General features: G+C 52.4%; 2 protein-coding genes across 4 annotated transcripts; one reads left to right on the plus strand and one right to left on the minus strand.

The window, feature by feature from the left end:
- Window positions 1–706: 706 nt before the first annotated feature.
- On the minus strand, window positions 707–6,665 carry Apoc3 (apolipoprotein C3). 3 transcript variants are annotated; one of them, XM_040729730.1, is made up of 4 exons: window positions 6,589–6,665; window positions 2,157–2,224; window positions 1,911–2,034; window positions 707–992 (listed from the first exon to the last, which is right to left on the minus strand). In XM_040729730.1, the coding sequence occupies exons 2-4, from the start codon at window positions 2,209–2,211 to the stop codon at window positions 872–874; spliced, it is 300 nt and encodes a 99-aa protein (XP_040585664.1). In that variant the 5' UTR covers window positions 2,212–2,224; window positions 6,589–6,665; the 3' UTR covers window positions 707–871. The 3 variants fall into 3 exon arrangements, with proteins under 3 accessions (XP_040585664.1, XP_040585663.1, XP_005069336.1); XM_040729729.1 differs by lacking the exon at window positions 6,589–6,665 and adding an exon at window positions 3,311–3,371; XM_005069279.4 differs by lacking the exon at window positions 6,589–6,665 and adding an exon at window positions 2,780–2,899.
- A 1,715-nt stretch (window positions 6,666–8,380) lies between these two features.
- Window positions 8,381–10,758, plus strand: Apoa4 (apolipoprotein A4). Its single transcript, XM_005069280.4, has 3 exons — window positions 8,381–8,536; window positions 8,785–8,911; window positions 9,608–10,758. Exons 1-3 carry the CDS (start codon window positions 8,488–8,490, stop codon window positions 10,593–10,595), a joined length of 1,164 nt encoding a protein of 387 aa, XP_005069337.2. The 5' UTR covers window positions 8,381–8,487; the 3' UTR covers window positions 10,596–10,758.
- Window positions 10,759–13,418: the final 2,660 nt, after the last annotated feature.

A 13,418-nucleotide genomic window follows, 5' to 3' on the forward strand; every position in this document is an offset into this window, starting at 1 on the left:
TATTCGCTAGTGTGGGAGACCTGTTTTGTGACCCTGGATTTCTCTGAAGTGAGTGCTTCTGGATGGTGGGAACACAGTCAACAACCCTGTTGGGATTCTGAGGACACTGGGTCTCCATTTCCATCTACAAGGTTAGCTAGTTTAGCTATCACAAAGAAGACTGTTCATCAGGCTCCTGGGCTGTGCAGGTGCATGTCACATGCTTTTGAACACTGCTGTTTCATGGCCACAGCAAACCTGCTGTGGAAGGGCAGACAGTACCCACTTTTTGCTGTGGAAGGGCAGACGGTACCCACAGTGAGGTCAAGACTTAGCCAACCAGGCTCCCATCTCCCCTCCTTCCTTCCAGTATGTTTCAAGGGACCAGGCAGCCTGGACCATGCGAGCCAGCTGCGCAGGTTTTGTGATCACATCTGACCTCAACACTGAAGATGACATAAAAGTACTAGCTGGTCAGAATCCACACTCATTGTCCTCCATTGTCCACACTGTCCTACACTTGACAGTTAGCCACAGACTGTGATTGCAAGACTGTTATCTGATTCGGTCTCTTACATAAACACATCAAGGCAAAGCAGGGAAGCAGAGCTAGTTCTGCTTACAAAGAAAGAAATGTCCCAGAGACAAGTAAAGAGATGGGGGGAGATACAGCCCCAGGTCTACACATCCCCATGCCCAGACATCATGGTACATGGGACACCCCCACTCATGGCATCTTCTTGTCCAGCTTTATTAGGTGCAGCATGTTTAGGTGACTTCTGGGGAGGGATGAAAACATGACAATACTTTCCCTTTCAAACAACCTTCAGGGGCCACCCAGGCCCAGAGGCCAGCAGGATGGACACACAAGCACATTTGGAACGTAGAGGTCTCAAGGCTCAGTAGCTGGGGCTGGTAGGGCCTTGGGGGAAGAATCCCAGAGGCTGGAGACCGTGTCAGTAAATGTGCTCCAGTAGCTTTTCAGGGAGGTGAAGCCACCGTCCATCCAGTCCCTGGAGGTTAAAGCAGTAAGAGGCATCCATAGAGGTGTGTGTGAAAAGCTCCCCTGTACCCGCACCCAGGGCCCTCCTAGCTCTCCAAGTCATCAGAACCACTTCGCCTAGCACCACCCTAGAATCGCCTGCGCAGACAAGATGGCAAAGGAGGTACAGGGGCAGCCTAAGAAACCCCACCTTCATCCAGGTGGGATCAGACAGACCTTTATGGCTGCCCCCCAATAAACTCCCTTTCACGCCTGAGGCACTGGGCACTGGGGGGCTGATTCTTAAGGTCTGCCTTTGTAGTCCATAAAAATAGTATCCTGGAGGTGTCCCATTTGGTGACTCTGAATGTGTGGGGCAGAGGGGGGCAGCCTCTCACTGGAAAAATTACTGGAGGACCCATGAGTTGCATGACCTAGGCCAGGTCACCTAACTGTTCTGAGCCAGGTTTCTCATCTGCAAAGTTGGAGAAATAATACCCTCTCCACATCCTGCCCTGGGGACAAAGAACATTTGTCAACATCTTTTGCTACATAGGTCAATATCAAATGTCAGCCAAAGCCATTGGGGGGGGCAGGGGTGACAGCCCATAGTGGGCAGATGTCTAACTCAGATCGGGCCTGGGGCGGAGCCCTGAAACACAGGGCTGAGACTAGAGCAGGTAGGCCTCCCCAAGCAAGCCTCTAGAGAAGAAAACTTGCAGCAAGGACTCTATGCACCTCAGGCTGCTCTGAGAAGTGGAGGAGACAGAAAAAGGCTCTGCTTCTCACCTCAGTCACAGTACCCAGCAAAGGCCCCATAACAGAGCGGAGGCTGAGACAGGCCTAGAACCTGAGTAAACTTGGGGAGCCGCAGTCCCTGTGTGGGAGTCTCAGGACTAGGGCAGGGGTGAGGGGAGAGGGAACCAGAAAAGAGGACCAGTGAGCATACCTGGCCCGCACAGCCACCTCAGACTTTTGCATGCTGGTTAGCGCATCCTGGACCTTCTTGGTGGCCTGTTCCATGTAGCCCTGCACAGAGCCCAGCAGCAAGGACCCCTCTACCTCATTAGCTCCTGCAAAAGAGCAGAGTTGAGCCATGGCAGCTCTCAGCTCCTACCCGGGCACTACTTACCAGGGCAGGGTCCCCAGACCAGCTCCCACAGAAACCCCAGGCCCAACCCCCCAAAAAACTCACGGGCAGATGCCAGGAGTGCCAAGAGGGCAACAATGAGGAGCGTCCGGGGCTGCATGGCACCAACGCACCTGAAGGAAATTGTCTTGTGAGGGGATGCTGTGGGAGGACCTGCCACACGGAGGTCTTTCCCTGGAGAATGCCATGGGCTCTTGGATGAATCCCGAGCCTTTCTCCTACTGATATCAGCTTTCAGACAGGGAACTATAGGAAATCCAGGTCCCAAGGCAGGGTGAAAGGTGGCGTGTAGAAACCCTTCTTAGAATGGGACATCTACCGACCCTCGGCCCCCGACGTGTTAGCTGACATCAGGTTTCTGTTCCGCTCTAGACCTCATTGTTTCTGTCTAAAGTAGACATCGATAACAAAGGCTTCCAATAGCTCTAAGCATGCTAACCAAGAGACAGCGTGACCCATTCCTTCAGCTCTGACAATACCCAGTGCGGGGCTTTTGGCCTCCCCTTCCTCAGCCTTTAGCCTTCCCTCACCCACCAGGAACCCAAGGGTGGAGGCTATTCATGGATCCCAAGACTTCCATCCGCTAGCTAGCTGGGTGGCAAAGGCTTCCTCTGGCTCTCTGTCCCCTCCCTCCCTCCCTCCCTTCCTGTCCTCCCCAGGGGCATTACCTGGAGAAGCTAGCTGCTTCTAGGGATAAACTGAGCAGGCACTCGGGAGGGCCCTGACCCGTTTTATATGGGCCCCAGGATGGGACAGCGGGCACAGAAGGCCCAGTGAGCTGGGCAAAGGTCACCTGATGAGCAGTTCAGACCAGAGCCTGAGGCAGGGAGGCCATGCAGCCAGCTGCCAGAGGAATTGAGAAATCCCTCTGAGATTGCCCATGGTATTCACCTCCAGCTCCACAGCCAAGGGCTCAGCTACTGGCTTCCCTAGACGAGGCTGGTAAGATGGGAAAAGGCTCAGGGGACAAGCCTCAGGCCTAAGACATGTTTTAGCCCTTCACACTGACCTTCCAGACTCCCCGCCCCCCACCCCTCACCCCCAAGCCCAGACAATAGCCTGGAGCCAGTGACAGGCTCTTGGCAGAGGCCTCTTGAAAGTGTAGAATGGAATGGGGAGTCTGGTGCGGTCATAGATGGGCAGTGGCAGAGTGAAGGTCACATGGCCCCCCTAGACCGCCACCTCAGACGTCCACCCACCACTGTGCTCCCAGCAGTCTCCTCTGCTGTGCCTGGACAGGCGTTCGTGAGAGACGGACAAAGATCAGGCTAAGCCCAAGGCCTTTGCTCCTCCCTCCTCCATGTGCCTTGTCTTGCCCTCTGGACCCACTGATAGTATTCTGAGATGGGAACAGGGCTCATGGCTGGATGACATCTGACCCCAACACAACCTATGGCTTGAGTACCTGGGAGCAAGCAGCAAGGTGTAGAAAGGCCATTCACACAGAAGGTGAAGGGGTACCGTGGGGCAGACAGCTTCCCAGGAGGGACCTCAGATTTCTTGAAACTAAGATGTCCCCTGAACTAGTACTGAGAGCCACAGCCCAGACAGGCAGCACTGGAGGACATTGTCTTTTGGATGCAAAGACTTTGGAGTCAAGAAATCCTGGGTTTAAATGATACCTTTGGGACTGGGGAAATAGGCCATCTGGGCAAAATGCTCATCTTGCAAGCGCAAAGACCTTAGTAACAGCCGGGCGTTGGTGGTGCACACCTTTAATTCCAGAACTCGGGAGGCAGAGGCAGGCAGATCTCTGTGAGTTTGAGACCAGCCTGGACTACAGAGCAAGTTCCAGGACAGGCTCCAAAACAATACAGAGAAACCCTGTCTCGGAAAAAAAAAAAAAGGTTCACTTATAATCCCGGCACTGGGGACAGGGAGATAGGTGGCAGACAGGTAGCCAGCTACCTAGAGCTGATGGCCATCCAGCCTAACCTCTTTAGTGAGCCCCAGATACCAATGAGAAACCCGGTCTCATAAAGCAAGGTGAACAGCTCTTGAAGAATGCCTGAGACTGATACCTGGCTTCCACAGTCATACATATCACATGTGCACACCACCTGCTACCTGCACACACACACACACACACACACACACAGAGAGAGACAGACAGACAGACAGACAGACAGACAGACAGACAGAGACAGAGACAGAGAGAAAGATACACACACACACACACACACACACACTGTCTCACATAGTCTGTGCTCAGAAGTGTAGCACCTCTAGGAGCCTTTGTTTACCCTGTTAATGGGGACAGAATACTGATCTCCCAGTGTGGAGAAACCTACGGCAGCTGGCTCAGGAAAGAAGGACTGACTCACAATCTCCCTATCTCCTGAACATGGACAGCCCAGCCAGAGACAGGAAGAGGTACCCATGCAAACATGGGGCTTTTAGCAGGCAGTGTCCTGTCTGTATGAAAGAGTGGCCTCAGGAAGGAGCCTGGCTTTGCCATCTGAATTCTTAATCCTTATCTTTGCCTGAGACTTGAAACTCATCTATCAGAAATTCATTCTTTTGACCGTTTTCTGGGGTGGCTGGGGTAGTGTTTACTTATGAGTCCAGTGCTCAGGAGACAGGTAGGACAATCATGTGTTGGGACGGGTAGGGCAATCATGTGTTGGGATCAACCTGGACTACATACTCTGACCCTGTCTCAAAACAAAAAAAAATAGTTTGTTTTCTGCTAAGATGTAAGTTGTCCAAATCCTGTGATGTAGACATTGCTAACTCCATTTTATGGCTAAATACCAAAGGCCCAGTCAGCTAGAGGCCTACTCAGTACACACAACCCACCTTGGAAAAACTGGTTCCCAGCACCTGAGCTGGTCTTTGGCCACCATCTCTACCTCAGCTTCCTCTGAGAAAAGCCCTTGGTGACAGCCAGGGAGGGAAGGAAGGTGAGGAGAGGTACCCGGATTGGGCACTGTGTGGTGGCAGGGGTTTCTCTGCCCTTCCTCCTCTTGCTTCTTGCTCCAAGGCAAAGGGCACAATGGAAATCAGATCCCAACCTGGGGTGTGGTACCTGGTCCTTGGCCTGAGAATGCTCTGACAGGCTAACTGGGTCCTTTTCCACCAGTAGGGAGGGTCTGGGAAGCCTGCCAGTGTCCCTCTATAGGACATGGCCACTGAACCAAGGAAAGTCTAAATGTGCTGGCAGAGAGCCCCAGCCACGTGATACTGAGCTGCATGGAGAACTTAGGTGTGTGGACCCCACAGAGCTGACCTGCAGGATGCCTTGGGACCTGGGGCCTGGGACTTCGCCCCTTCCAAAGTACTTGTGCCCTCTCAGCCATCTAGCTTGGGCCTCAGGAGGCCATTTGGTGACTTTCTGGCCTAGAATCCTCCGGGGAGAAGACTGTCCTTGACTTATAGACCCAGGCCTAGGGAAGAACCAGCAGTGGATGAGTATCTTAGTTTCTTTTCCTGTTGCTATGATGCAATATCCTGACAAACACACATCGAGGGTTTACCCTGGGAAAGCCTTGGTGGCAGGAATTTGAAGCAGCTGGTCACGTCACATTTACAATTAAAAGGCAAGAGCCATGAAATACTAGTTCTCAGCTCCATTCTGTATAGTCTAGGACCCTTCACCCAATGACCCCTCTCTCAGGTGATTCAAGGGTCTGTCAAATTGACAGTTAAAATTAACCATCACAGTGGGGAAGAAATCTTGAAGGCTTGGCTGCCATTCCCCTTCTGTTTGGCTAAGTGCAGGGCTCTGCTCTGCTCCTGTTTGGGCAGATATAAAGGGTGGCTATAGATGGTGTATAACTGTCAGTCTCACCAGCCATGAGCTCTGAATGAACACAAGCAAAGGGACTGAGGGTAGGACAGAGATGTGAGTGCCAACACCACTTGACCCTCTGTGTCCAACATACCCTAACTGTTGAAGCTGGCTATAAGGCGGTCTCTTCACCAACAGCTGAGACAGAGGGTTCTCACTTTGCCCGCCCCCCTCCCTATGCAGATTACTTGCAGATGCATATGACATATGTCCCAGTCTTGGAGAACTCAATATACTCATTTATGGCATGCCAGGAGGCAGTACACCCTCCATGCTGCGGCTGATGCATACATGAATGCTGGGCACACATGTATACATGCTGTCCCAGTCTCTTAGCTCAGAGCCAAGTTCTGTGTCCATGGACAACTTGGATATCTACGCATATCTGTCAATCAATCACTGGCAGCCACTCTTGAACGAGCTTAGGTAACATAGTCTTCTCAGAGAGGGTACAAACGGGCAACCACCTCTGGACCTGTCCCATGCTGGTGGCACCTGGTCCAGGAAGGAGGTGGAGCTGCAGCTGAGGTATCCCACGTGACTCACCCCCATCAGTTCTGACCTTTGGGCCCAGCACAAGCTGGACCAGGCCTGATTTGGCAGAGCAAGATGGGGACCAACGAGTCAGTGGTACAGAGAGATAAGCCTTTAGAGGAAAAACATGGTTAATATTCAATGAGCACCTACTGTGTGCTAGATTATCTCCCAGAATCTTCACAGCTGAGACTCGGAGAGGTCATGAGACTCATCCAAGGCCACGCACTACATACTAGGTAGAGCTCAGACGCAAGCCTCGAGAGTCAGACTCCAGAGCTGGAACTCAGAAAACACTGAGAGGCCAACATGATGACTCAGTGGGTAAAGTCACGAAGCCTGATGACATCAATTCAGTTCCCTGGAACCCACATGGCAGGAGGAGAGAATAGGAATCCTCAGTCGTCCTCTGACGTCCACAGGTGTGCTGTGATGCACGCATACCTACCTCACCAAATATTAGTAAATAAACAAGTTAAGTTTTAAAAAGCCTCACTCCTGGCTACTTGGGGACACCATGTGGGGCATTGCAGTATAGAGGGAACCTAGCTGTCTTCAGTCCATGAGACAAGCCAATTTGGGCACATTAAAAAAATGGATGGTGACCAGACAGTGGTGGTGCACGTCTTTATTCCCAGAACTTGGGAGGCTGAGGCAGGCAGATCTCTGTAAGTTCGAGGTCAGCCTGGTCTACAAAGTGAGTTCCAGGACAGTCAGGGTCATATAAGAACAATCAAACGAATAAAAACAAGAGCATAACATGGTCTCTGCCTACATAGCGTTGAATTCACAGAAGAAAACCTGTTTCAAAAAAAAACCCAAAAATAAAAATAAGAAAGGATGGCAACACAACAAATCAGACCTGGCACAATTGTGGTCTATTCTGATGGCTCTTGTTTCACAAATATCTTGTGGATGGCAGTGAATGGGACAATATGATGGGCATCATCATACGTCCCTGATGTGGTCCACAGAGGCCCCGCACTGGCCATAGTCTGGCACCTTTTCTCTGGATGTCTTCTGCAACTGAATGTGTGGACACATTTGGAATCTTGGTAGGAGATCAAAAACTCACTTTCCCCAGCTGTGCCTGTCACCTTCTATCAGAGAGAGGGTGGCCATTCCGCATGGCTCGTGCCTGTGACTGGGGACAGTGGGTAGCAATCAAGCCTCAGCCAGTCTCACTCTCTCAGTGGTACCTTTAGCCCACTTGGTGACCCTCTGAGGAAAAGACCTCCCTCTGCCGTTCTCTCCTATCTTCCTAGCTCTGATCCACAGGTAAAGTCCTTGTTACTATTCCAGCACTTACTCTTGGTTACCCTGCCCATCTCACAGGGACTGTATAACTTAATGTAACAAATTATACAAAGGAGAAACTGAGGCTTGGGACTTCAGATAACTAGACTGAGGCGACTCAGCTTGACAGGCAGGAGACATAAAGCACACTTATGATTAGCCTCTTCAATCCCGGGTTCTGATCCTTCCCTGCCCAAGAGTGGTCCCAGACACCTAAGCTGCAGCTCACTGCTTGATGCAGCCCAGAATGGGCCTGGTGCTGGCATTCTGAGACAGTTTGGGTTGGTGACAGCTGTCAGAGATGGGGCTGTCTCACTGAGGTAGAGGAGACCTGGAGTTTGTTCCCCCAGCCTGGCACAGACCCAGGGCTGCCAGCAGGGCCCCGAGGCCCTAGTACTCCTCAGGGACTCCCCTTGACTGCCAGGCTGGTTCCTCCTGGAGATCCCGGCTACCTGTCCCAGCCTCCTGTACAGGGTGGGGCCAGCCCAACAAAGCTGTTTCCCCTGCTGCCTGTGTGCCGTCAGCTTCCACGTTGTCTTAGGGTCACCAAAGTCCAAGAAGACTTCTGGGAGTGTGTCACCTTCCAACGTGGAGTCACACTGGGGAGGAGGCGGGGAGACGGAGCTGGAGGGGCTTTAAATGTGGGGCTGGCTCTGCCTGCACTCAGTTCCACAGCGACACAGGCGAACCGTTTCTTCTCACTCCAGGAAGCATCCAGTGTAGCCGAGACTGTCGCAGCCCAGTGAGGAGCCCAGGATGTTCCTGAAGGCTGTGGTGGTGACCCTGGCCCTGGTGGCTATCACCAGTAAGTAGACACAGCTCTCCAGCTGTTGCCACATATGAAAGGCAGCATGGAAAGCCGGCTTTAGAACTAGTGGGCAACTCAGGATGGCCTTGGGTTTGCCTTTGTTGGCTCCTGTGCTCCCTGAGCTATCCCAGAGACGGAGAAATGGGTTGCGCTATCCCAACTCCGGCATCATCGAGCTGATAGCTGAGGCTGAGGGGCCAGGAGAGAGGTGCGTGTTCATGACTTGCTTGCTGTTCTCTGCCCAGGCACCCGGGCTGAGGTCAGTGCGGACCAGGTTTCCACTGTGATGTGGCAATTCTTCACTCAGCTGAGCAACAACGCCAAGGAGGCTATGGAGCAAGTCCAGAAGTCAGACATCACCCAGCAGCTCAAGTAAGTGGGCTTGGTCTGCAGAGCTAGGCTTTCCTGAAGCCAAAGCTGACTTTAGAGATGGGACACCAGCACTCAGGATCCTTCCTTCCTCAGTAGGGGAATCTGGCTTCTCTGGATCTGGACCCTTCCTGTACACAGGGAAGTTGAACCCAGGGATCCATCCTGTAGTCTCTTCCTATTTTCGTGTAGAGTTTGGTAAATAGGCAAATCCCATTATAAGTCTGTGGTAGAAAGAGAAAGGAGACAACATCCCACGAAGTGGGATTTCCAGAAGCACAGGTGCCTGCACAATCAGAGGAAGGGAGGTTAAGATGTCTGGGGATCCTCCGAGCACATGCAAGGACATCAGACCCTGTGCCACTGGAAGACGTACAGTTGCACAATGTGACCCCGGGCTTGGGGAGGGGGGAGCTAAAGTCCAGTCCTAGTCTTTACCCACAAGGAAAAGAGTCACATGATGGGTAGATAAGGGTGCTGAGGCTCAGCCGGAACCTCGCAGATAAAAACCCAAAGTAACATAAATCCTAGTAGATTTCCTGAAAGCATGGCCCACCCCAGGAAGGGCCAAAGGGACGAGATGGAGGTCTCGGTTCCCACAGACACACTCCTGACGTAGGCAGGTTTGTAAAGCTGAGTGTGCTACAAGTGTCTCTGATGCCAAGTGTAATGGCGATTCTCCCCACCATTTCCCCGAAGCACCCTCTTCCAGGACAAACTTGGGGACATGAATACATATGCAGATGACCTGCAGAAGAAGCTGCTGCCCTTTGCCATAGAAATGAACGAGCGCCTGACCAAGGATGCAGTAAAGGTAAAGGAAGAGATTCAAAGGGAGCTAGAGGACCTGCGTACCCGCATGATGCCCCACGCCAACACAGTGAGCCAGACATTCGGGGACAGCGTGCAGAAGCTGCAGCAGCACCTGATGCCCTATGCTACAGGGCTGCAAGCCAAGGTCAACACACAGGTCCAGGAACTGAAGGACCAGCTGACCCCCTACATGCAGCGCATGCAGACCACAGTCCAGGAGAACATGGACAACCTGCAGGCCTCAATGACACCCTATGCCAACGAGTTCAAGGACAAGTTTAACCAGAATGTGGAAGAGCTCAAGGGGCACCTGACCCCCCGTGTGACCGAGCTGAAGGCCACCATCGACCAGAACCTGGAGGATCTGCGCAGCAGCCTGGCCCCTCTCGCGGAAGGTGCGCAGGAGAAACTCAACCACCAGCTGGAGGGCCTGGCCTTCCAGATGAAGAAGAACGCCGAGGAGCTTCAGACCAAGGTCTCCGCCAAGGTCGACCAGCTGCAGAAGAAACTGGCCCCGCTGGTGGAAGACGTGCACAGCAAGCTGAGAGGCAACACCGAGGGGCTGCAGAAGTCTCTGGAAGACCTGAACAGCCAGCTGGACCAGCAGGTGGAGGAGTTCCGGCGCACCGTGGAGCCCTTGGGGGAGATGTTCAACAAGGCTCTGGTGCAGCAGATGGAGCAGTTCAGGCAGCAGCTGGGCTCCAATCCGGGGGACGTGCAAGGCCACTTGAGCTTCCTGGAGAAGAACCTGAGGGAAAAAGTCAGCTCCTTTATGGGCAGCCTAGGGAAGAAGGAGAGCCCAGACCAGCCCCTGGCCCTCCCCCTCCCCGAGCAAGTCCAGGAGCAGATGCAGCCCAACCCCGTGGAGAGCTGAGCTGTCCCTGGTGCCCTCAACCCGTCAGAGCGGCAGACACCTGCCCTGCCCCACCACCTGTCTGCCAATCTGTCCCGAAGCACTCCTTGTACATGCTTGAGGACACGTGTCCCGCAGAAGATGATGCCTCATCTCGCTACTCAATAAAGCTACTGAGAAATTAGCTCCATCCGGTTGCTGTGTGATTCCTTGGGAGCCCGCCTGAGGTGGGGAGGAGAACAAAGCTAGTCAAAGCAGGGCAGCATCTGGTAGAGACTGGGTGACACTGTGGGGATGGGAGGCAATGAACTTGCTGGAAGCTCAGGGGTTGGTGAGCGACAGAATGGACTGTCACTCTATCAGAAAGCAAAACAACACAACACACGCCCCACTTACAGACATTTAGCCACCAAGCGGTTAGCAAATGCCCTCGAGTTTCTAGTCAAAGTTCAGAGCACCAGACAAGTCCAAACAGCTTTTGTGGCACTGTGTGCCCGGAGACAGGGTTTCATGTTGACAGGGACAGCTGGAGGGCAGCAAGACAGTCCCTGCCTTTGAAGAGTTCACCGCACAGCAAGTCCCTTCTTGTACGTGCTTGTGTCTTTGAACTTATTTATATAAAAGTAAGCCACCCTGCTCTATCTCACTGCAAATGCTAGGGAAATTTCTCCACCTATTGGCTAAACCTGTTGATGCCAGAGCTCTGTAACAGACACCACAGGACGCGAGAGTCTGGGACAGGTGCTGGAGGAGTCTCCAGATGGATGGCCTGCCTGTCTGTGCACAGAGTTTGTGACTGCTGGCCAGAGATGGAGAGCTCAGAGGAGCTAAGCGGTTTCATGGGCACAGCCAGTCATAGACAGCTGCAGTGTATGGGATGGATTCTCCCCTGCCCTTGGAGACCCAAGGAAGGAGTCTCAGAGTAGAGCTAGGCCAGGGATTCCTCCCAAAGTGTTTCATATACTGGCTGTAGCTTCTGACTCGGGTCTCCAAGTCACACCCCTCCTCCTCAGAATGGGGAAAGTTCCCTTAGGATGTTCTGGAATGCCCTGGGACATGCTATGGGTAGCCCTAGCTGCCCTGGACCTCTCCCTCCACCCCTCCGTCCCTCCATCCCTCCATCCCAAGGTTTCCTCAGTGTGTCTTAAACCCAGGCCTGGGTTTGAATCCTGGCTTCCTAGGTGCCTGCTGGGTGATTTGGGGGAAAGTAACAAAATCTTTTTTTGGAAAGGAGAAATAAGGATGCTTGGGCCGGAGTTGTTCAGAAAGTCTGAAGGTGCACGGGGTCAGGTACTTAACACAACCTCCGTGCAATGGTGTGTGCCGTGCTGCCCCAGTGTAGAGGACCCCCAGGGAATGTTCTCTTCTCCTACACACCCCCCCAGCCTCCAGATCCAGGCCACAAAACCCACGCATGGGCAGACCCTTCAAGCTCCCCAGGCCCCTGCTAACCTGTTACCCAGGTAACTGTCACAGCTGCTTCCACCTACGAGCACTAGAGAAGACACCAGATGACTAGCACCAGGAGGCTTGCTGACCTGTATGAGAGGCTTTCTTGGAGCAGCGAGGCTCTAAAAGGAGCCAGAACAAAGGCTAGTTGGTGTTCTGTGCTGTTTTGAAAGTTTCTGATCTGCCCTGTAGGTCATCTAGATGAGCTCTGCCTCTCCCAGACCCTGTACTATCAAATACTGAGTGGAACCCCTGAGTGTTTTCTTGTTGTCTACAGGCCTGTCCCACACACTCCCAGGTCCTACCACAGTCCTAGTTACCCTGAATGAGATGCACTCACTTGCTTTCTCCTGAGGCAAGTTGTCACTCTTGGCCTTCAGTCTCACAGGTCCCTGACCTGGCAAATGCTTCCTGGTCACAGCGTTGCTTTTGGCTGCTTTAATACGCTGTGTGCTCCTGTCCCCTCAAACGCATGTGTAGTAATGAACGCACACACACACTGTGTGCACACATGCATGTGTGTGTGTGTTTGGGTGTGTGTGTATGTGTGTGTGTGTGTGTGTGTGTGTGTGTGTGTGTGTAAAGGTCAGAGGGTAACCTCTGGTATTACTCTCAAGAACTGTGCTTCCTCTCTCATTAGCCTGGAGCTCACCGATTAGGTGGGCAGACTGGATGGTGAACCCCAGCAACTCCCTGAAAAGAATGTGTTTCAACCATCAATGCAATGATGTTAGGCCAAGTATGGTGGAACACGCCTTTAATTCCAGCACCCGGAAGACAAAGGCAAATGGATCTCTGTGAGTTCCAGGCCAGCCTGGTTTACATAGTAAATTCCAGACCAGCCAGAGCTACACAGTGAGACCTGTCTCAAACAAAAACAAATAAACAAAAAGACGACGACGACGACGATATTAGGTTGGTTTATTTCATCCCCTGTAATGCAGTTTGGGGTTGGGTCTCTCCAGGATTAAATGGTTTTATTTGGAGTTAGTTTTTTAGTTTTCTGCCCATTGCCACGAGACCATCACAAATGGTTAAGTCAACTGTGACTCCTAGGTCTTTTCAAATGTCCTATGAAGAAAATACCCACAAAGATTCAGCTGGCTCACAGCCAGAAATGACAATAAAGGACTTCTGCAACTTGATCTTCAACCTAGTACCAAGTTTCCCTCCCCAATAACCAGTAGGTGGGGCCCCAGATCCAGCACAAGAGTGAAAGTGTCTTGTAGAAGACTATCTGTGGCTTCCTCAGGTGAAAAGGGGCCCAGATATCACTATCGGTGCAAAGACACGCAAGCACATTTGAGAAAATAGTGCCATCATACACAAGGTCAGAGAGAAGCAGGAAGCATGTGACTTCAATAGACCTACAGTTTCTATAGGGTCTGTGTCCTT

The sequence above is a fragment of the Mesocricetus auratus genome, unplaced genomic scaffold (genome assembly GCF_017639785.1).
Source record: "Mesocricetus auratus isolate SY011 unplaced genomic scaffold, BCM_Maur_2.0 Super-Scaffold_100022, whole genome shotgun sequence".
Lineage (NCBI taxonomy): Eukaryota > Metazoa > Chordata > Mammalia > Rodentia > Cricetidae > Mesocricetus > Mesocricetus auratus.